General features: G+C 32.7%; 2 protein-coding genes across 2 annotated transcripts; one reads left to right on the forward strand and one right to left on the reverse strand.

Moving 5' to 3' along the window:
• Positions 1–265: 265 nt before the first annotated feature.
• On the forward strand, positions 266–6,458 carry Dbp45A (putative ATP-dependent RNA helicase Dbp45A). The gene is made up of 9 exons (XM_090116705.1): positions 266–419; positions 489–682; positions 952–1,163; positions 3,064–3,199; positions 3,617–3,786; positions 4,394–4,621; positions 5,090–5,217; positions 5,583–5,736; positions 6,122–6,458. Exons 1-9 carry the CDS (start codon positions 341–343, stop codon positions 6,438–6,440), a joined length of 1,620 nt encoding a protein of 539 aa, XP_089972831.1. The 5' UTR covers positions 266–340; the 3' UTR covers positions 6,441–6,458.
• A 2,698-nt stretch (positions 6,459–9,156) lies between these two features.
• LOC149897298 (toll-interacting protein-like) lies at positions 9,157–24,764 on the reverse strand. The gene is made up of 8 exons (XM_090116758.1): positions 24,601–24,764; positions 23,998–24,111; positions 21,318–21,393; positions 20,573–20,684; positions 11,332–11,446; positions 10,665–10,751; positions 10,004–10,171; positions 9,157–9,409 (listed from the first exon to the last, which is right to left on the reverse strand). The coding sequence occupies exons 1-8, from the start codon at positions 24,643–24,645 to the stop codon at positions 9,299–9,301; spliced, it is 828 nt and encodes a 275-aa protein (XP_089972884.1). The 5' UTR covers positions 24,646–24,764; the 3' UTR covers positions 9,157–9,298.
• Between the last annotated feature and the right edge of the window lie 412 nt (positions 24,765–25,176).

A 25,176-nucleotide genomic window follows, 5' to 3' on the forward strand; every position in this document is an offset into this window, starting at 1 on the left:
ATATTGTAGTGAACAACAATAATTATGGCTGTAACAGATTATGTTTGATAACCATTCACAACTAGAAAAATAGGTATTAATTATTAAACTGTGTAATAAACATATGTATTTAAAAGATATAATATACCTAAATCGAGTAAATTTTAACTTCGATTTTCGTATACTTAAAAAATTTTAAACAATGTTAAAAAAAAATCCTCGGGTCTGTGACATTTTATCAGTCTGTCAACACTCAACAGTCAAATGTCATAACAAAGTTTGACAGATGATGTGATCATGAATCCCATGTGATTGTGTTTAATCAAAACAAACTTATGAAAAGTTTAATAAAATCTACATAATGTCGCAAGAAAACGACGGAAAAGAATTTGCCGACTTAGGTGTAAAACCCTGGCTTATAAAGCAGTTGGCGACCTTAGGTAGGTATTTTTTAATATTTATTTATAGGAGGTTAAAACGTCGTGTATGTTTATAAATATTAATTCCAGGTATTAAATCTCCAACACCTATACAAAAGGGATGCATTTCAAAAATTCTAGAGGGTCATGATTGTATCGGAGCAGCTAAAACTGGATCAGGAAAGACTTTTGCCTTTGCACTGCCTATTTTGCAACACCTGGCTGAAGATCCATATGGGATTTTTGCACTTATATTGACACCAACTCATGAATTGGCTTATCAGGTACAATTAGACTAAATAACAATAATTGTTTGTGTGAAAATATTTCTTAAAATAACTTTAGTTCTATATTTTTTCCACCTAATTTCATCAAGAAGAGAGTAGTTACTTAAACAAGACTTTCTAATATCTGGGTCCTAGGTAGATTCTAAACGTAATCTTTCTTCTGAAATCTGTCTGGTAAATTTGAAATCAATATTTATTTTTTATCAAATAATATAGACATCCAGTAAAATTTAAGAACATGGTAATAGTTATACAAATGATTTCAGATAGCCGATCAATTTCAAATACTAGGCCAGCCATTACAACTTAGAGTATGTATAGTGACAGGTGGATCTGACCAATTAGAAGAGTCACTGAAACTGGCCAAACGGCCACACATAGTGGTGGCCATGCCCGGCCGACTGGCCGATCATATAACAGGCTGTGATACATTCTCGTTGAAGAAGATTAAGTATTTGGTGTTGGATGAAGCTGATCGGTAATTTTTTCTCTATTATTATAACTTTTGACAGTTGATGTGGAGCACTTACCACCAGGTGACGCGTCTGCTCTGTTGCCCCCTATTGCATAAAAAAAAAGTAGTTACTTGACCTACCTTAGCCCCTGTTTATGTGGAATACAATAAAAGGCCTATGTTACTTACTAAATCAGTACATTTTTAATAATGGAGAATGTTCACTAATTTTGATTATTAGCACTCCATATTCTCTGTCAAAAATAAAAAATACTAGTGAAAAAATTACTTCGATACGTCAATTAGTTTCCGATTTAGAAGTAAAACAAGTTGTAAACGCCCGGTGATGGTGTGACGTCACACCACAACACGCTCAATCTGGCTCACTCAGTCCGCTAGCGATCGCGCGCCCGTGCCGTCGAAATTATAATTAAATACTTTTAAAAATGTCCAATCCAAATACCAGAAAATCATGTGTTGTTCCTAAATGTAAAAATACAACTACCAATTCGCTGGGTAATTTGTTTTTTATAGTAGCAAAGGACGTAAACAAAAAATGGTCAGAGGTGTAAAACCTTTGGTGTCAGAATTTTCCGTGTTCTTACATAGTACTACATATTATAATAACATATTACAAATCTGCGTAGGAGAAATAGCCTGTTCAGAACTTCTTAGCTTAATAAATTATCGCATCCCATCCAGATCAACACGCTCAAAAGACTTATTTCATATACCAACCGCCAGAACCAATATGGGTCTTCGTGTGCCTCTTCACAGAATGTCTAGTTTTTATAATACCTATATGAATGATCTTGATATGTTTTCTTGTTCCTCTTCGTCTAACAAAATGAATGTAAAAAAATTGCTATTGAACATATAAGAATGTTAATATGTACGTAGACCTATTTACCTCCGTCTTTATGTACGCATGAAAATATTAATCAACGATTGTCTTTTGTGGTTTTTTCCTTGTCTTTCCTACTGCTGGGTGTTGGCAAAAATAATATTATATGTTCACAGTGAAAACACTATAAGGAGGCATTTTCATGTATTTTTAGTTAATAAGATTTTTTTTTGTTTTATATAAGTATCTCTGTCTTTGTCTCTGTATGTTTTCCAATAAAGAAAATAAAATAAAAAAATATTTTGAGAACATTGCAGCTGTTTTGCGTTATCCTTTGTTTTCTATACAAGTTTTAATATATATACTAGACTGTGCTTCTGCTCTGCTCGTATGGGCTAGTATAGGTAGATGGCTAGTAAGATTTTTTCTTGTTTTAAGTTGAGAATGATATGGAGACAGGAGAACTATACTAAAATATAAGTTGGTCGGGGGAAGAATTAAACAAAAACAGGGTATAGTTCCACACAAATTCAAATGTCAGCAGGAAAATGAAGATAAACGTCAGAGATCAGCAGTGCAAAAACGCAATCGTATAGAATATTTTGAGAAACTATTAAATAAAGATGAAACTTTGGCATGACTGTTATTTTATTAAACGAATAATAATTACTATTATTGGACTATTAACGAAATTTGCGGACGAAAACCCATCAAAATACTGCGCAAGCAATATAACACCTACTACAGCGACCGACTTGATACTAAGCGCGGGAGCGCGGCCGCGCGGCGCGTTGTGACGTGACGTCACAAGCGGTCACGTGACTTTAGCGGGACTCGATATTTTTCGAAACTTTGAATGCGTATAAAATCAAAACCACTTGGTATTTTTGAATACGACAAAAACTAGTGTATTTGTATACATACAGGCTTTACTGAGACACAATTTCAAGGGATTTGGCATACCTAGTAACATTCTTCATTATGAAAAAAACAATCAAAATTAATCATGTAGCTTAAACAAACAACTTCACAACTCCTAATATTAGAAGCAGATATCCTTAAGGTTTAAACTATTTTCAGGTTGTTCAGTGAATCATTTGAAGAAGATTTAAAAACAATATTTAGTGCATTATCACCAAACAGACAGAACTTGTTGTTCTCCGCCACAATAACTGATGATGTCAAGGAATCCAAGATATTGCCACTTAATAAGGATGTAAGTAAAGTCAGTTACATTTACTAATATTAAAAAACTTCTAATGGTTATAAACCATCATCCACCTTACATTATTTAGCCCTATTTCTTCCAGCAATTAATAACACATTCAAAAGTTGAGACATTACTGAGTATTACCTTATTTATAATATTTAAACTCACAAGTCACAACCTACCTACAAATACTTATAATAAATGGCACTTTGCCTTACAGCACTAACATACACAGTCAGGATACAACTTTTTAAAATTTTTAGTTTTTACCATTAAAATGCTTTAAAGATATAAAAAATGGATCATGCAGCAGGATTCAAACTCGCGACCTTGCCAATAGCCGTAATATAGCGACACCTGACTTTTCGGCCACCTGTTGCCATTAACTACGAAAATTTCAGAATTCAACTTATTCACTTACAGAACCTACTAACATGGTCAGAACAAGATGGCCAAGCGACAGTGACCACGCTTGACCAACGCTACGTGGTATGTCCCGCGTACGCGCGCGATGTGTACCTCGTGCAGACGCTGCGCAAGTACAGGGAGGGGAGACCGAGCTCGCATGTCATTGTGTTCACGGATACTAAGAAGTGAGTATATTTATTGGAATAAAAAGCCAAGTGACAGTGACCACGCTTGACCGCATGTTATTGTGTTTACGGATACTAAGAAGTGAGTGGTGTAATATTTTATTATTTTCATGAACATTAATTGATGAATTATATCCAAAGTTCAGGAGTGTCAGAAAAACAAAGAGAGATAAACAGAGTTAGAAATGGAATAGTAATGAAATTCATGGAATGTTAAAATATTTTTAGTTAACAGCTCAGTTTTAGTTAAAAATATTGCAACAGAGTGCCGTGATGGATCTTCTCGATTGCTTTCCGAACTGATGGAAATTATTTATTTCTTCTTTTTATATTTTGACGAGATTACTTGAATTGCCTTTAAGTTAGGAAACTGTAAAATTAGTAGCGAGGTAGCTAATACTTCAATGTTATACATAATGACCATATAGATCTTAGAAGCCAGTTTTACATAATATCTAAGTTGGAGCTCAATTGATGCATAGCTTCGAGAATTTTCTATCGTCGTTCAATATTCTTAAATCAAAACTTTTATTTATAGGTTTTCGACGTATTGTACACAAACTACAAACATGTCAATAATAACAAAATTTATTTCTTCCCAACACAGAGAGTGCCAAGTCCTCTCAATGATGCTAAACGCAATCGGTATGGACAACGTCTGTCTGCACGGGTTCATGCGGCAAAAGGAACGAGTGTCCGCCCTCACGCAGTTCAGGAGTAACTTGAAATGTACACTTATAGCTACTAATGTGGCAGCTAGAGGCTTGGATATACCCACTGTCGATCTGGTTGTTAATCACAAGCTGCCATTGGAATCTAAGGAGTATATTCATAGGTAGGTGTACAATTTATTATTAAGGTCTAATATTTAGTTCAAATTTGTAACTTAATACTGTTGTTTGTTCGATTTGAATTTGAATTGGTGAAGCCGAATAGTTTTGCAAAGGTTACAGGTACTTAAACCGAGCAAATAGTCAAAGTAGTAATTGTCATTTTCAATAGTCTCATCTGCAATCTTGCATATAATAATATGCTTATGTGTCTTATATCATGCCAACAAAAGAATTTTTAAATACAAAGAAATAGAACAAAAAGGATAATTATAATCATTAATATTTTCAGTCATTTTATTGTTTGTAATGTGAAAAATGTTCATTCGTCGTCTTTATATGCCAAAAATAATTTTTGAACTACATAATAATATAATAAAAAATATTTTTTTTAACATAAAATGCTTTTTTGTTTTGATTTAAAGCTTATTGCTAAAAATATAAGGTCTAAATTGTCACATTTTTCGTTCCAGAGTTGGTCGTACAGCGCGTGCAGGTAGAAGTGGGATGGCGATATCAATCATCACTCCCTATGATATCCTACGACTCGGGGAAATTGAAGAAAAAATTAACACTAAATTGACGGAGTATAAAATTGATGGTACGGATAGTAAAAAGTAGTTTCATACTTAAAATTTACAATTGTATACTAAAATCTAAATATTACATGCTAATTCAATAAAATTCCTTTATATTTTAACTTTTTATATTCGGATATATACATTGATTATATCACATGGTAAAAATTTGTAAGCTGTGCTTGTATGCAATCGTAAAAAATGTATAAGAGTTACATAATATAATATGTGTTTTATGTTTCATTAAGTCCTTCTAGCAGGAATACACATAAAATACAACAGATATTTATCTGTGCGCGTTTTTTTAAGCTTTTTAGAAATAGTTTTAAATTTATATCAATACGGTTTCATAGTTATTTTGTTTTAACTTATTTTTTTCCTTTTCCAGACGAAGAAGCGGTCAAAGTGTTCACAACAGTGAGTGTAACTCGCCGCGAGCAAGAGGCGCAACTCGATAACGAAGAGTTCGAGGTGCGCAAGCGCAACTATAGGCACAAGCGATGGATACTAGCTGGAGTGGACCCAGATGAGATGGAATCTGGGTAATTTTGTTATTTATTCATTTATTTTGAGGTAGAAAATTAGCAGGGCCAAATTAGACGAGTTCCCCTCTTGAAAAAAAAAAATTAGACGAAGAGTTCGAGCTGCGCAGGCTCAGATATAGACTCAAGCCCTACGGAACATTTTTCTTAATATTTATAGGTTTTAAGACCAGTTTCGATTAGCATTTATTTATAGTTTTAAAGCGAGCAGGGTAAAATTATTGCAGGCATTATATGTTTATATTATCATTCATTATTATCTTTCACTCCAGTAACCACTATGATAAATACGTAGCTTACATTTAAATGTCTATTTAATGTAACAGAGAAAAATATCGTGTGAAAAGATTTTTATTACAGAAACTGATATGTTTGTTTTTTACAGATTGGAAGAAATGCGCCGCAAACGTATCAAAGCAGCGAAAAAAGCTAAACTAGCGAAAATAAAAGAAATCCAAGCACAAATTAAAAATGATGAAACGAAACAAAATGATAACGATCGCCTACAACAGAATGAGATGGAAGATATTGACAAAACTATTAAAGATGGTCTTAGGAAAGTCAATAAGACTTTAATGAAAAAGGACGATAGATTTAAAAATGTTATTGGAAAAATAAGCAAGATTAAAAGGAAAGCAGAGAACATTAAACAGAAGACAGGAGAAGAAAAGACTTCTAAGAAGAAGAAAAAAGTTGTTAAATAAATGTTTTGTTGTATTTGATGTCTTGCTTTTTTATAATTTTCCTTTAATGCAAAATTATAAATACATATTTTATTACAAACCCTTCTTAAAGCTACTCTGTCTACTACGCTACACATTACACAAACGATAAAAACTATGAAATATGTGGCACGCGATGTTCGTTAACGTGATAGGCACAAATGAAGCCGCGGGCGTAAAGCTAGTTTAAAAACTATCATGGAATATAACATCACTTTTAGACAGTTACTGTGTGAGATATAAATCACTGCATACAAAAATTCCATACCTTCTGTTTTAAACAGGCGACAGCTGCACGTGAAAATGAACCTTAAACGCTCGGTTGCTCGACTGGTATTCTAATGCGACAGCGCAGTCTCTTGTGCGCGACCGAGCGTTTACTTCTTACAATTAAAAATACCTATATAATTTTGGAGTAATTACCGCCTACAAATCGTACTATGCGCATCATATCCTATGAAAAACATAATAATAGGGGCCGATAATCAGTTCACACAATCTATTTTAACTTTAAAAATATTATTATTGTTTGCGTATGCGTATGTGTTTGTTACTTTTCGAATTACCAAAGTAGATTGTTAGTTTTGGGTCGTGTTATAATAAATGAAACACAAGTAACTATAATATAAATTATTTATTTAAAGTATATCCATATAATTACAAATAAATACGATAACATTTCTTATACAAACAAAGCGATTGCTTTTCGTCGAGCGTGGCAATTTTGGCACATTGTAGCTAGTCAGTAGTCATGTGCCGTGATAAACTATACATAGTAAAACAAGCTTTAGGTTGCTTTTTCACCAATAATGTGCGAGCAATATGTTTGTAAATAACCAATAGTATCGCTTCAAACGCTAAACGTTCCAAACTTCAAACTAAACGAAGCGATGTGATTGGATTTTAGAAACACATTCCTCGCTACACAATGTCGCACGTTATTGGATGAAAAGCACACTTATTCTAGTGTAGATACGTGCGATTTTTGGCTGAATTTTCGAACAACAACTAATACCTCTAGAAAGATGGTTATATTTTTAAAGGATAAGGTGTTGTTTGAAAATTCGCGATTTTAGAAGAGATAGTGCAAGATTACAATTTGGTAATTGTGAGAAATCTATCAGATTACAATTAAATAATATTATAAACAATTGACATTATTGAAATGAACATCTAAAATATTTTTAAATAAGAATTGATTAATCTTCAAATTAAATATCTTAATTCATTAAATAAAACAATATACCGAATATAATAAAGTAACTATAGTCATAAAAATATAATTCTTTATTATTATAAGGTACCTATAAATAATTTCAGTTACATTTTAAATTTGGTAGTTATTTAAGTAAAAAGTTTAAGGGTGATATTAGCACTTTAATAAGTAGACTGAGTTTATAGCCAAACTATACTTGCAATAGTTAAAATTGCTATAAATAAAAATATTTACATATAAAGTATTTGTTTAGTGCAACATTCGCGTATGTATCAATAAATAACGCAGAAAAATACTATTACTTGAAGTGAAGATTTTACCAAATGCAGTTGACACTTTGGAATGTCTAAACATGAAATCTGTGCAAAGTTATGAATTATATGGAAAAATGCTTTAATGGTCTTATATTTAAATGATTTTTTAGCAGATTTATACAATAAAATCAGCTCTAACAACTATATTATGTGAAAATGAACCATCTCAAAGCGGAGAGACAGCAATCACAGTAACACAATCATTTTTTTTTATAGAAATAAATACATTTATGTCATATTGGGATATACGAGATTAAATTTTTCATATATTATTCTGTTCTGCATAGATACTTTTAACTTCAACATTTATTTGTTGAAATGCACCTACGGTAATTTAGTCCACAGAAAATACTATTTAAAATTTTCATATTTTATTAATGATACTAGAAAGTAATTCGACTCTCCGCTTTAAAACAGTTTAAGGCAGCCGATACACTTAGCTTATAAACGCCACGTACTTCAAAATGCACCATAGTGCGTGTCTAACGCCTAGTTTTAAATTTAAAGTCGAATAATTTTTTGTATATTATTTAATTATTATTATTTATTAACGAAAAACAAAACCGCCTGCGAATCGTCAAAATTTTGATGATGCAGAGGTCACTTACTTTCAATTAAGAAAATAATCTTCAAATTGCCAAACACTTATAATTATATAATAATCTCAATTGCATGATTAATATACCGTATAAGCAATACATATTATTTTTTAGATAGCAATTTTAGGCATGTGTCGCTTCAATGGGAGCAAAAACACATAAAGATGGTATTTTTATGACTAATTATATTTATTTTTAATGATGGTTGATCATGGTGATATCAATAATTATGGTGATACATTGACGTACAATATACAACTAGACTCACAATCACGCTCGAAATTGTCCGAAACAAAACTCTGCCTATGCGTCTATCAGGCAGAGTTTCCTTATGAGCGTATACAATAGACTTTGAACATTACTGCCACGAAATAAGGTGTTAATTTGAATGAACGTTTTATATGTACGTATATACAACGCTGTTAGGACATTTCTGAACAACTTTAGAACGATTGGGTGCTTCGTTGTTTTATGTTTATAGTACGTCAATGTGATGATGATGAATGAAGAAAGACGATAAACTTTATTTATGTGAGTTACATGTCAGGTAAAAACCTGAACCAGAAAAATCTGACTAACTTTTATTAGATTATGAGTAGTTCTTTATAGTACTACTTCAATGTGATGACGACGATTAAAATAATATGTTTTAACTAACTATGATAATAATTTTTCCAATAAACTAGACGTTAGACAAGACATATAAGTTATCTATTCTGACATTTGCAATAGCGAGTTAATAGTTGCCTCCTTGTTCCCGCGGTTCGCTTCAGCTACGGATTTTATAACATCCTTATCGATGCTTGGGAACATCTCTTGGATCTGAAATAAATAATTTGTTAAATATTAAAAAATAAACATATTCTTAAATAGTCAGATTTTACAGAGCAGATAAGAAAAATGCTTGGAAAATGTATTATGTACTGAAATTGTACAGATAATATAATGTATGGTTATTTGAAATGGTACAGATTTAAAACTCCATCATAAGCTTGATTCATGTAAAAAATTATCATTTTTAAGCTATTGCATAGCTATCGCGGGCCTTGAGCGCGGGGACCGAATCCAGAAATTCCGTAACGAAAAACCTCACGCTCCCCACTCCGACGGGCACGGGGGTGTGGCTTGAAGGCATAGCATGCAATAGCTTTACCGCGGCAGTCCCCGAGTGCCACACGTCTTTTTTGTTCATACACCTGCGCTAGCTGCTTCTCAGTGATCTGATGCTGCTGTTGCTGTCGATATTTTGTTGAAGTGAAACTTCTTTATCGGGGTTGGACAAAAATTTAGTGGAACATTTTTGCGTTACGCCGTACGCCTTACATTTTTGCGTTACGCCATACTCGTGACATTTTAAGGTCATAAGGAAGTTTCACTTCTTACGTGTACACGCATACATTTTTTTTTCCTATTCACCTGCGCCAGTTGCTCCTCAGTGATCTGTTGTTGCTGTTGCTGTTGTTGTTGTTGCTGTTGCTGCGGGTGCGGGTAGGGCGCGGGGTACACCGGCATCGTCGCGTAGCCCACGCCCGTGCTGGGCACCACCAGCACCGGTGGGAACGTTGCTACTGTTGCTGGGCCCACCTATACAGAATAATTTTATAACTTCATAGTTACAGATTTTTGGGAGTATTCCAACAAACAAAAAAAAAAGATGGGTTGCACTCCGGGAGTGCCGGCAGAAGTGAAAACTTGATTATTAACGTTGAGCATGTTTGATATTTTGGAATGGTATCCGTCTTACGCTTTTTCGATCAGGTCACGTGTCCTGACGCGAGTTTAAGATTTTATACCCATTACAGAAAAAGTGCTCAACGCCGCTAAAGAAGTTTTCACTTCAATAATTTTATAAGCTCTTAGCTGCTTGCTAGAAATTTTTGGGAGTATTCCAACAAACTAAAAAATATTAAATTCGCATAACAAGGAAGAAAAACATGGTTAGATTAACATAGTACAATTGATGCGACATGGTAATACATCGATAAATTAATTATGACCAGTAACATATTGCTTATGCATTAAATATTTAACGTATTTATTTAACTATGAATATAGATATACTTTAAATATAACTTACCGAATAGCTAAGAACGAGATTGATCATCCCCTCAACACCGTCGCCCTGTTTCCCGTTCAAGGGATACCAGTCCTCGTGAGTTTCACCCTGAAAATCAGACACTTTAATTCAAATAATCTTATCACTACACAATTATTGGTGAGACTATGCAACAGCGAAGTAATATAATATAAAGAAAGAAATAGTATATCTTATTATTGGTTTTTATTTTAAATTGAAATTTGGACATAATTACGAAATACAAATAGTATAATTAATGAATGTAATTATACTATTTGTATTTCGTAATTATGTCCAAATTTCAATTTAAAATAAATGAATAAATGAAATAAATGAATTAACTAGAGTTAAATCCAACATTTACGAACTGATCAGTGAATCAAATTCTGGGATATCAATGAGTTAAAATGAATGTCTCCATTAGAAAAACCTTGACTACTACCAGAGACGACCAATTCTTCTTAAGGATGTAATTAACCAGTAGTGCAATTTAAATTTAAATAATGTAGTTAAGATTTGAGTTGAAACTAGAAAAATCAGCAGAATTAAAATAAGAAAACGCAGACAAGACTATTGTTCCGCCTCAATAAGTCCGTCTGTCTTATACCTGAACCTTATTTAGTAATATTTTTTTAAAATTTATACACTAGCAGTACAAAATACTCACATTGAGAACAGCAGCTGGTATGGTAATGTGGGTCCAGGCGATCAGCTCGTCCATCGTGAACGAGCATTCGTCGTAAATCTCTAGGTAGATAGAGTTTACGCCTGGGGGTAAGAGGCTGTAAGACCAATTATTATGTTGAATTAGGGGTATAAAATCTGATAAAAAATAAACAAATTTCCAAAAAAGAGACCTTCGATGTTCGTTTGTATGTTTTTTTTTTTAAATATCGATTATGCAGTGATGGAGGTACAAGAAAGTATGTAATAAATGGAGGGGGAGGAAGAGTTGTGTTTATATGTCAAAATTACAGGATAGGATGATGAATACACTCCCTACTTAGTAACCTAAATAGTCTCTCCAAGTGGAAAATAAAGAGAACTTCATGACATTTAAATCAAATTCCCGTTAATCCTATTTACAGCCAGGAAATGAATACAATTAATGAAATGAAAAATTCAAAGATACAACAAGACAGTAAATAGCAACCTTCTAGAAACAATTAAAAATAAAGAAGCCACAAATGTTCCTTACGATATTAACGCCTGTATTACCATGGACTAATAGAATCTAAAGAGGACTGATGAATGTCATACTAGAGATCGTACCCCGTAATTTCAGCTTATTGCTAGATGGCGCTCTCATTTGAGCTTATTATTTAATTTGCAGTTTTAAAAGCGCCACCTAGTGACCAATTTTAGAACTAAGGAAACAGCAAACTATCGATTTTCAATTATTACATCTAGAGGGCGTTGTTTTAAAAACTCCGGTGTTTTTGAATTATTATTTTAGTTTTTAGGGAGCATCTAAGGAAGTGAGTACCTCTATTACGATTTCGACACCCACTACAAACATTCGACATAGTGATCAGAGTAGTGTATATAATATAATTATATTATATATATTCTTTATTTTCTGTTAAAAAAATGTCTATATCTTTTTTCTTCTTAAGTATTCCCTTGTAAACAGTATTATTTATATGACCATAAAATACGGGAAAAGAAAAAAAAATGTGGATGTACAGCGATGATTTGAACCAGCATCTATCGATTTTAAAGTACGAGACTCAGTCAACACAGCTACAGGCACTTATACGTCTTACATTGAAATTTATGCTCTAATTGTTCGAGTATTTCTTTGATAAATACAGTTCATAGCAACGCGGTGGTGGAGCATCTTAAGGAAGTGAGTACCTTTAATAAGATTTCGACACCCACTACAAACATTCAACATAGTGATCAGAGTAGTGTATATTATATATATATTCTTTATTTTCTGTTAAAAAAAATGTCTTTTCTTTTTTCTTCTTAAGTATTCTCTTGTAAACAGTATTATTTATATGACCCTTAAAATACGGGAAAAGAAAAAAAAATGTGGATGAACAGCGATGATTTGAACCAGCATCTATCGATTTTAAAGTACGAGACTTAGTCAACACAGCTACCGGCACTTATACGTCTTACAATTGTTCGAGTATTTCTTTGATAAATACAGTTCATAGCAACGCGGTGGTGGAGCATCATAGAGTAACTTATATAGGATTGTGGAGCATCTTAAGGAAGAGAGTACCTTTAATAAGATTTCGACACCCACTACAAACATTCGACATAGTGATCAGAGTAGTGTATATCTTTATAATATAAAAATGAATCCCAAAATGTGTTGGTAAGCGCATAACTTGAGAACGGATTAACCGATTTCGTTAATTCTTTTTTTATAATATTCCTTGAAGTTCGAGGATGGTTCTTATGTAGAGAAAACGTGAATATGTACCACGGGCGAAGCCGGGGCGGACTGCTAGTCTTATATATAAAAATGAATCGCAAAATGTGTTGGTAAGCGCATAACTCGAGAACGGCTGAACCGATTTCGATAATTCTTTTTTTATTATATTCCTTGAAGTACGAGGATGGTTCTTATGTAGAGAAAACGTAAATATTATGTACCACGGGCGAAGCCGAGGCGGACCGCTAGTAATATATATTATTTAAATTCTTTATTTTCTGTTAAAAAAAATGTCTATATCTTTTTTCTTCTTAATTATTCCCTTGTAAACAGTATTATTTATATGACCATAAAATACGGGAAAGGAAAAAAAAAAGATGTACGGCAATGATTTGAACCAGCATCTATCGGTTTTTAAGTACGAGACTCATCAATACAGCTACGGGCACCTATACATCTTACGTAGAAATTTATGCTCTAATTGTTCGAGTAATTCTTTGACAAAAAAGGGAAGTGCGGGGAAGGTAACTCACACTATTGAAACACAATCACACATTCACAAAAATAATTTGTGTCACGAAAGTCGTAAAAATTTATGACCTTTTAAGCGACGAGTTTTTAAATTCAACTCTATCCCTAAGTTCATAAAGATTAAATTTGTATTTCATTCCAAGTTGTCTCGTGGGGAGTGCGGTTCAATATCGCGTTCTAAATTCAACTATATAACTTAGATCATAAAGATTAAATTTGTATTTCTTTAATGCCTCAGCCCCCGGAATCACAGACACAATAGAAAATCTATTGTGTCGTGGCCCGTGGGCCGTGGTCCGATCGGGCCGCTCGGTGGTCAAGGGGCTAAAAGATAGACTCGTAAGGAATGCGGTTCATTATCGGGTTTTAAATTCAACTTTATCTCTTAGTTCATAAAGATTAAATTTGTATATTTTCTTTCCATGATAGTCTCGTGGGGCCGCATCAATGATCGAGTAAACGACTCGATTATTTGTCTTGATCATATCGCTAAACGATACATCGACGATTATTAGAAATTGCAATTAATTAGAAATGTACGTTAAAAAAATATACACAAATGAAAGGTTATTCCATCTTTTTTAATATTCGACAAGTTTGAATTGCTTCTGCAAGGCTTGACAGTGCAAAACGGCATTTTTAGCTGAACCGATTTCGATAATTCTTTTTTTATTATATTCCTTGAAGTACGAGGATGGTTCTTATGTAGAGAAAACGTAAACATGTACCACGGGCGAAGCCGGGGCGGACCGCTAGTTACAAATAATTGGAATATGAAACTTATACAGTTTACTCTTATAAAGTATCAAATATTTCAAATCACGAAAACGACAGTGCACGCACAATAATCTTTTTTTAATTCGTTTTGTTTTTGGGACGAGGAGCGATACACCCGTCCTTCCAAGAGCGCTTCTGAGCGCGGTCTGACGACCCGCGACTCGCGAGAGCAAAATGTATGAAGAAATCGACAAGTATTTTTAATTTAGGTAATAATTGAGTATTTGAATAAAAAAAAAATATTGATTTTTTTTTATGTATTTTGAAACTTTATTATTAATAATATTGATATTTAATACAAATAACTTCAAAAAATTTTTTTTTCCGTTAATTATAAGCAATTAAAAATTGATGAAATTTAAATTAGAATCACGTGACTACAAACGCGCCATGACTGGTCACCACAGTTGTGACGTCATAATGTTATAGCTATGTATTAACTGCAGTACATAGCGTTTACGGCTATTACACGTGACTAGACAATAATATTGAAAGTTTATTGCTAAAATACGATTTGTTAGTTGGTTCCGAATTAGTTAGTTAGTTACGAAAAAAATAAGAATCATCAAGAATAGATGTTGATATATTTATGATCACCGATTTTTGTCAGGAGTTGCCTTTGTAGTATTCGTACATAATGGTACAAAACGATAACTTTTGAGGTTCGCCATTTTTAATATAAACTAGCGGTCCGCCCCGGCTTCGCCCGTGGTACATATTTACGTTTTCTCTACATAAAAACCATCCTCGTACTTCAAGGAATATAATAAAAAAAGAATTACCGGAATCGGTTCTGCCGTTCTCGAGTTATGCGCTTACCAACACATTTTGCGATTCATTTTTATATATAAGATTTAAGTAATATAATTAACAATTAATATATTTAATAATGACAACAAAATTAAATAGATCAAAACACTGTATTAACACGCTTTTATTAGCTTCACCTGTATGTTTGTATGTAACAGAATCCTTTCGAAGTTTCGACTCGATTTTGACCCACTTAAAACCGACGGATTTTGTTCAAATTTTGAACACTTATCAAGGTCCGATGACAATACAATAATATCATAAATTTATCCTGATACAGATCGCCAGGATCAGCTTAAAACATATGTTTGTAATTGTATGTAACCAATTCTCCTTTCGATTCGATTTAGACCCACTATAAACCGACGGATTTAATTTAAATTTTGTATACTTATAAAAACCCGGTAACAATACAATAATTTCATAAATTTACCTTATTGTCCTGTTAAGTATTTCAAACTATATTTATTGTTCTATCAACTGCAATGAGTGAAAATTAACATTATGACGTCACACGCGCTTGGGTGACGCTTCGGGAGTTGCCGGCGTGTCTTCGGTTCTGGATTCAAAGACTAATTTTTATTTTGAAATAACTTTTGAATTATTGCAAAAAAATAAAAATAAAAACAGTTTTGTTATAAAACTAATATATAATCTTTCCATTTATCACAAACAAATTTTTAATTCAAATACTCAATTGAAATAAAATTTTGATTTAGATACAAAAAAATTATCAGAATCTATAAAGGACTATATATCCCTCAATCATTTATAGGAAGATAGATTAGGCTTTTAATTTTCTTAAAATTGTACCGTTTTAGACCCCATTTTTTTGCATTTTATGCGATCATTGTGCTGGGAAAATCGTATTTCAGCGACAATTTTGTATGACGTCGTACAATTTTTATAAGATGATCGTAGAACTGAATATATTATTATCTTGAACTAGCGGTCCGCCCCGGCTTCGCCCGTGGTACATATTTACGTTTTCTCTACATAAAAACCATCCTCGTACTTCAAGGAATATAATAAAAAAAGAATTATCGAAATCGGTTCAGCCGTTCTCGAGTTATGCGCTTACCAACACATTTTGCGATTCATTTTTATATATAAGACTAGCAGTCCGCCCCGGCTTCGCCCGTGGTACATATTTACGTTTTCTCTACGTAAGAACCATCCTCGTACTTCAAGGAATATAATAAAAAAAGAATTAACGAAATCGGTTCAGCCGTTCTCAAGTTATGCGCTTACCAACACATTTTGGGATTCATTTTTATATTATAAGACTAGCGACCCGCCCCGGCTTCGCACGGGTGCAATGCTGATACTAAATACCTACTATACAGAAAAATTGTGAACGTTGTATAGGTATAAAAATATAGCGGCCCGCTCCGGCCTCCGGCATCGCACGGGTATAAATTATAAAATACATAGCCGAGCGGCCGCAAACGCTACGTCCTGCAATTTTTAAATCTGTAATATCTTCGAAAATATTCACTTAAATCATACGGTGTAAAGGGCCATATAGATCTATATTAAATGAACAATGTATCCATGGTATTTAATTGGTTAAGGATTAATGCTGTATTGGTTAAAATCGCTTCGAAAATTAGCCATTATTTGTCGTAAAAAGTAAATGACAAAAAAAAGTTATTGTGGGTTATCCATAAGAGATAGACATATACCATCGCGGACTTTTCTGTAGACCTTTTCAATGTGTATAATACTTAGTACATTATTTTGATAAAACTCGTAGGGTTCAGCCTGCGTTTGCAATGTAAGCGGAATAAATGTAATTTTTTACGACATCACATTAGAAACCTCAAAAATAACAGTACTTCTCCACTACTTAATGGATCTTATTATACATATAAACCTTCCTCTTGAATCACTCTATCTATTAAAAAAAACCGCATCAAAATCCGTTGCGTAGTTTCAAAGATTTAAGCGTACAAAGGGACATAGGGACATAGGGACATAGGGACAGGGAAAGCGACTTTGTTTTATACTATGTAGTGATGAAGATTTAAGATATTATTTTGTTCTCATGCTTTGAGTTAAAATTGTACCGTAAAATAGCGTTTTTTGTTAAAAATCTGTAATAGCACCCTTATTGTGGTGCTTTTTTTTTGTAATGAATTTACTACGCTACTGTATTTTCTTTGTTTTAGACTTTAGTTCAATACTTAATTAAACACCCATACAATTTTGTCACGAGTCGCCTCTGGTCAAACTAACCGTTATTAGTGTTACGTTTACTCAAAATACAAAAATGAAGAAAGTATTATTTTACGCTTATTAAATCTTTAAAACTAAAACAAAATGATGTGGAGGTAGGGAGGTGGATTTCCGCAATCGAAAAAGGGAGAGACTAGTCTACTCGACCGGCCGGCCGTAAAGGCCCCGATTATTAATGGCGGAAAGTTATATATATGCTCTGTAACGAAAACATTTCGCTTGCGCGATTCAGAGCAAAAAATAACATTTAAATAAAAATATTTTTTTGCGTATTATATTTTACGTATTATATTTTACGTTATAGTTTACGTTTTTTGCGTTGCGTCTTGACGTAAAATATAATAATATTTTACGTCAAGATACTATTTGGCACATTGATTTTTTTTGTAGCGACATCTCTTAGCTTCATTAAACCGACTTAATGCTCTAAGGCGACATCTAGTTCTTAAACGTATAAAAAAGCTTATAAAAATGCCAAATGCTACTATGAGTGACATCTATCGACAAAATTGGGAACTGAGAAACGAGTTACGTTTTTTACTATGGCGATTGTAAGTCTTCTTGAGTGTATTAGTCTATGGTATTACTAAGGAAATATTATGTCCATTGTCAATCCTATTTCACTTCTAATTCTTGAATTACGTGAGCATGTGCGTGTTTGAGGGTTTTATATAAGTTGTTTTTAAAGGTATTTCAATTGATTTTATGTAAAAAAGACGGGTTGCACTCCGGGAGTGCCGGCAGAAGTGAAAACTTGATTATTAACGATCAGCATGTTTGATATTTTGGAATGGTATCCGTCTTACGCATAGAATATAAGGGCTAAAAAAAATCCGTCTTACGCTTATTCGGTCAGTCACGTGACCAAATTATAGTAGTCAAAATTATGCGTTAGTAGAATAAATACTTTAGGGCCTAATATTCGTATTTTGCACAAACTTATACGAGTTGATAGTTCTAGAGACATCATTTTAAAAGGTTTTAATTTAGAATGAATGAGTTTATTGCTGCAAAAAAAATAAGCCAATATTTCTATAACAATTAACAACACTGATGTTATGGGAAGCACGGTGACTCACGCATATATTTATGGAAATTAAAAATTTCATTGTTTTTAGAAAATAAAACGAAATACATATTCTGAGACTAAAAAAATATCAGGTCGTGCTTTTCATCCGACTATTATTTTATTAAAAAACTATCCAGCATTTGACGATGTCTTTATTCAACTTTTTTGTTATTTAGGGAAAAGATAGGAACAATATTATAGGTCATTGGTTTAGTACTTTAACCTAACTTGAATTGAAGGGTACATATGCAGTTGATCGGTCATCTAAAGGTGAAAATTAAATTTAAGATGCTATCAATATCAACCGTCGCGGTCGTATATTATAAGATGATAAGATCTAAAGTGTATCGGTTGTTCAACTTTAAACTTTCGTATACATTGATAAAAATATAATGCAATTTGTATAATATTTCAAACAAACATCATGTTGCAATAATTCTAAAAAATAGTGCCTTCGTCCGGCTTCGTCCAGTTTGTCCCAGGATAAATAAATACCTATAGGTTTTGCTGCTAAGCAAAGATGTATCTTCCTTATGGTAAAATAATTTTTTTTAAATAGGTTGAGATGTTGTCGAGTTTAATCATAACATAAACAAACAAACGAAAAAATCAAATCTAGGAGAGATGAATATTTATGACAAAAATTGTAACACTACAATTTTTCTTTGTTCTCTCGTTGAATTGCAATTTGTTGCACCAAAAATTTGCTATAAAAACCTATATGCAACGATCAGAACCAATAAAATTATTTATGTGACCTGAATGTAGGTCATACCTGCATTGCTATTCTAAATGAGTTTTAATCGTGACATAGAAGCTTATTTAACGAGAAAGAAAAAATGCATCATATTTTTAGTGTTTAGTTTTAAAGCATTCAAATGCTCTATAAATGAGAAAATTAAAAAAAGGCAGAAAAAATTCGTTCATGGTTCGGGATTAGAATTTATTGTAAGGTATATATTTAGAAGTAGAATAAAATTATTTTGATGTAAAAAGGATCAAAATTGTGAAACTCAATATTAATAAATGCAATCTCAATAACAAGGAAATAAAACGATTTACAAAAACTTGTCGAATATTCTGGCAACATTTATAACAACCATGAATATTATCGCGCACATGCAACATTTCATCATAAAAATATATTGCATTTTTAAGAATGTCGCGAAGAATGTTTTCGTAATTTTGTCGTGAAATCGAAAAATATTTTAATTAAAACAGTACAGTTTTGCGTATAAAATTATGTTGACAAACAGAAAATGAAAATATCATGTTTTTTTATTTATAACTTCCTGAATTAAAAGTGCTGGCGTGAAACGTGTTTTAAAAACAAGTTTTCCTGTTTCCAAACCATGTAATACATATTTAAATAAAACTGTTCACACTTTATTATAAATAGTTTATTTATATCACTATTAATATTAATTAAATCAATCATAATAATGATTAAATTTATAAGTTTATTGCAAGTATTTATAAACATAATGGTATGTTATTAACATAAAGTTAAAAATATAAAACACTGCCTATTTAATCGTGGAAAGTTATTGTTACAGTTAATTATAATAATTCTTACTCTATTTTTATACTTCGCATTTACAAATGGCAGTAAATAGTGTAAAATGTATATCGCACACGCAATCGTTAGATCAAATAATAAAAAGTTGTAGTTCTAAATGCAAGTGTAACAAATTTCCGATAGGCTCTATATTATTGTGTAATAAAACTTATCTTTCAAATCTAAACTTTATATGTAAAATTCGAGCGACCCAGCGTGTCGTATTTCAAACGTTTTTCCTTCGACAGTTATGATAAAAATTGCTTATAATAATTTTTTTTACACAAAAAAGAAAAAGAAAAAGAAATCCACACTCAAATTGTCAGAACTAGGCCAAAAGGACCACACGAAAGGCAAAAGTTTAAAAAAATAAAACCATCACACAAACACACACAAAAATCAGTATTCGAAATTCGAGACTTTCTGTGAAGTCATTTCAACTCTCAGTTAATTTTGCAAATTAAGTACAATAAGCTTTTTTTATACATATGAATAAAGAATTATAAATAAATAAATAACATATGAACAAAACTCACCAATGTATCATTTTGTTCCATTTCGGTGTTTTCCCGCCGCTGGGGTCCGTTTGCGTTTCGTATATACAGTGGCCGACGCGCAGACGCACGTACGGGTCCATGCGGGTGAGGCCTAGCGGGATGGACGGACAAACAGATATAAAAGTCTTGTTTAATGTGTTAAAGAAGATAAAAAAGACGTGTGGCACTCGGGGACTGCCGCGGTAAAGCTATTGCATAGCATGCCTTCCAGCCACACCTCCGAGCCCGTCGGAGTGGGGAGCGTGAGGTTTTTTCGTTACGGACTTTCTCGATTCGGTCCACGCGCTCAAGGCACGCGATAGAAGCTATGCAATAGTTAAAAATAAAATAACATGTGTTAAGAATGGCTTTAAAGTTTAAAGCATCTTGGATTCATGGTTTAAAGATGACGAAATTTTGAGCGAAATTATAGTTCTGTTCTTTTTTGTCTTATACAAAACAAGCTTTTATTTTAAAAGTATTTAAAATTCAAACCCATTTATTTGTGAATTTAAGGAGATATATCAGATAAGATTGGTCATAAAATTGTAAAATAAAAATGCATTAAACATTTTATTTGAAGCCGATGACTCCGACTTGACTCTATTTATTTATTTATTGAATGCAACTTCTGCAAATATTATTTAAATGAGTTTATTTCTCGGTTATAGTTATGTAAAATTCTATAATGTCTGTTTAAAACAGTTTACTCTTTCATATTCTTGTTTTATATATGAAAACTCACCATAATTCTTAACAAGTTTCGCTTGCGCGATGGTGACGCTCAGCCGAGCTGTGAGGGGCGGGCCGGCCGGCGGCATCTGCGAACGAAGACTTCATTAAAACCAATAATCTAATACGTAATACATAAGTACATAGACTATACATATATCCTAGTAACTCTCTAGTTACTTAGACATAAGTACGAGTGCTGACGACACGAGAAAAAAACTGTGTAAAAGAGAACAATGTACGTCTCTATATTTTGCGTATGCGAGATAGAGACGAAAGATACGACTGCAATTAAACTTAGTTTAGGAAATAGAAATATAAAACTATTTTATTGAAAGCTTACATCAAGTATATCCAGATATTAAGAAGTTATTGAGGTTATAGAAACGGTTTTATTGATTGAAGAAACTCACATATTATATTCGAGGGAATCCTTACAAGACAGGGGAATTTAAGACCTTCAAAGGGGCCCTAGAGTTAAAAGCGTATTATGTTATGATGAACAAACTATTAGAAGAACTATATACTAGAAGAACAATTTTAATTAAAAAACATTTTTATATTAGGTCGATAAAACTTTGCACACGTTTAATTGAGTGTATTGTTCCTTCACAAACCTATAAGTAGATATAAACAAACAAACAAAAATTAAAATACATCGAGATAATTTACGACGTTTCTAGGTCGACATATTCACTTAAAAACAATTAGTTCCACAACAAATACTTCAATTCTACATTAAATACACACTGGCACTGCTAGCATTATACCACGAAGCTGTTAATTACTTTCAAAGCCATATAAAAACCTCGTTCGTAGGAAATAGCTTATGCCTTATACTGTAATGTACTGCCCAAAATGAAAACAATTTTCTTGGCATGTACCTACATACGTCATATATTTAGGTATTTGTGTCGTTCTAAACCAACATTGCTAAAGGACGAAGTTTTTTTTTTCTACTTTTAAAGTACTAACTGTGCCTGCGGTTTGATAAAACAACCAAGGGTGTTTTATCAAACCGCAACCAACCTACCGCCGTATCTGCCGAATCAATTATACGGGGCCCCCGCGCCAAGGGAGCCCCCAACGTGCGTAAGCAAAAATTACTAAAACCTTCCTATTTTTTTTTTCAGAAATGACAAAAGCCAAAAAAAGCAATTTTCTGGCCTCCTGTGTCTATATTTAATTTGAATTGTTTGTAAAAATTGGGGACTAAGTGTCAGATAGATAATTATGATGAATAAATATTTCTTTTAATTTCATGCAAACATTTTTTTTTCTTTTGTGAGAAATATTTACCCTTCCTAAGGCCCCCAAACAAATTTTTATACGGGGCTCCGCCAAGGCACGCTACGCTTCTGAAAACAACGGATTTTTTTAACAAAAAAAAAAAATACTGTCCTATATTAGACGACACGCTTAAACTTTTTAAATACAGTAGGTATACTTTATTAAAACCGATGTTGTGGTTTAGCCGTGACAGCGACATACTTTCGTATTCATGTTGTTCTTAGTATGCATTTTGCGCTACATTATTATTTATTAAACTACAAAACAACGTATGTCTACACTAATATTATAAAGAGGAAAACTTTGTTTGTTTGTTTGTTTGATTGTAATGAATAGGCTCATAAACTACTGGACCGATTTTAAAAATTCTTTCACCATTCGAAAGCTACATTATCCACGAGTAACATAGGCTAGGTTTTATCCCGGAAATCCCACGGGAACGGGAAATATGCGGGTTTTTCTTTGAAAACGCGGGCGAAGCCGCAGGCGGAAAGCTAGTAATTAATATATTAAATTCGAAAGTTACTCTGTCTGTCTGTCTCATCTTCACATCGCGGCGCAAACACTGATTTTGACGACATTTGATAGCTTGAGTCCAGAGAAAGGACATATTATGATAGTTTTTATTCCGGAAAGCCCACGGGAACTCAATTATAAATCTATAAATATATACCTAAATATATACAGGTTTTCCTATGCGGGCGAAGCCGCGGGAGAGCTAGTAATTTATAAATATGTTTTAAACAAATACTTTAACAAATACCTGATACTAAAACAAATATAAAAACATAATGCATGCAACTAATTACATATTATCAAGGTCAATGGTCTATTGGGAGGTGCACGCACACACGCATGTAGGTCATCAGCTCTATACTGACCTAGAGCAATGTATATCTTTCGCGTAATTAGAAATAGTGCATAATATAATTTGTTGAATTATATTATAATTACTTTTTTCTGACAAAGTATTAAATTATCATCTACTAATTTAAATAACAGGATGAATTAATATGGATGTTTGAAGCTATCTAATACAGTAGAGACATATTATAGCCTTTCCACTTATATATTTTTATACATAATAGAAATGGGTTTAGCAAGTAACAGATCAACATTTTATGTTGAACTAGCTTCTATAGCTATACCTGCTTGATACATACATATGCTCAATGACTGTGAAATTTATTGTTGTCCTACCAGACCAAGACATTTTTTTTTCTTCATCTCCACCGGGAATCGAACCCAGGACCCCTCGGTTCTACGCTCACGCGTCAACCACTGTACCAAGGAGGCGGCCAATTGGGATTAGAATGATAACCGATAAAATGATGAAAAACAAAATTAAAATAACTACCCGGGCGTAGTCACGCATGGTTAATAATAAGATAAAATCCACATACCGTAGCTCCACACATCTGCTGCTGGAGGGCCAACGCAGCTTGGTAATCTGCATCCACAGTGTCTGCCGGTGCATCCGCTCTGAGGAAACCAGCTGGCAGTGGACCCAGCATCACCTGTTATGTTACAATTGTAGAATAGCCAATGATCTTATCAAATGTTGACTCATATTCTTATCTGTCAGCATTTGTCTACCAAATAAATAATATATAAATAAAAAATAGCGTATTTTTTTAGTATTAGGGTTTTAATAAAGAAAATATTTAAGTAAATATATTATAACTTAGTTCATACAGTATGATATAAAAACAATATGTGTTCATATTGTGAACACATATTGTTGATATATTATGACGCAATTTTATCAAAATGAAATTACGTTGTTTTTTTAATAAACGAAACGATCCTTTGACGAAATATTGTTTGTTTTTTTCGTATTTATAAAGAATCATCTAGATTTCACAACATTTAAGAAATTAATACTCTCAGAGCCTTAACCGGTTTAATAACAAGACAAGACTTATTGCAGTGATTGTGACTATACTTCTTTAAAACAAAAATATAATAGTGATTCACTATACATAAGAAAGTAAGTAAAAAATTACCCGACGACGTCGTTCTTCCGTAGATTCATTTGTAGTTGCTGCCATTTCGTTTATATTAATGCGCACTCACAATTAAACAATACTTTAACAAACTTGGGAGAAAAATATGTAATTATTATGAATATGCGAACAAGACAAATCGCAAAGATAAAATGACAATTTTTGTGAATGTCAAATTTGAAAATGACATTAATTTTTTTTATTCATTTACGGAAGCATGTCTATTTGACATATTTTGGATTAATTTTAGATATTATATGAAAAGATATGAACAGATATACAGGATGTCCCAAAAAGTAGTGATGAACGGAAGCTGGGAGGTAGAGGGCTATCCGAATCACCCCCATGTATGTTATGTTGCGATTTTTCGTATTTTCGGAGTTATGACGTTTTTTTTTCAATTTTTCACCTATCGCCGAGTACGATGATATTTTCACTCATGGTGACGTCAATTATTATTGCGCTAGATGTTTGATTTTTTTTTGTTTGCTAAGCTGAAAGATAGGCCAATTCAGTATGGTAACATTTACTATCGTTAGATCTTCGAATAGAATAAAAAAAAAGAATTAAATGCAA

The sequence above is a fragment of the Colias eurytheme genome, chromosome 26 (assembly GCF_061535395.1).
Source record: "Colias eurytheme isolate Ceu_HAF_F1 chromosome 26, ilColEury1 Martin Lab GWU primary, whole genome shotgun sequence".
Lineage (NCBI taxonomy): Eukaryota > Metazoa > Arthropoda > Insecta > Lepidoptera > Pieridae > Colias > Colias eurytheme.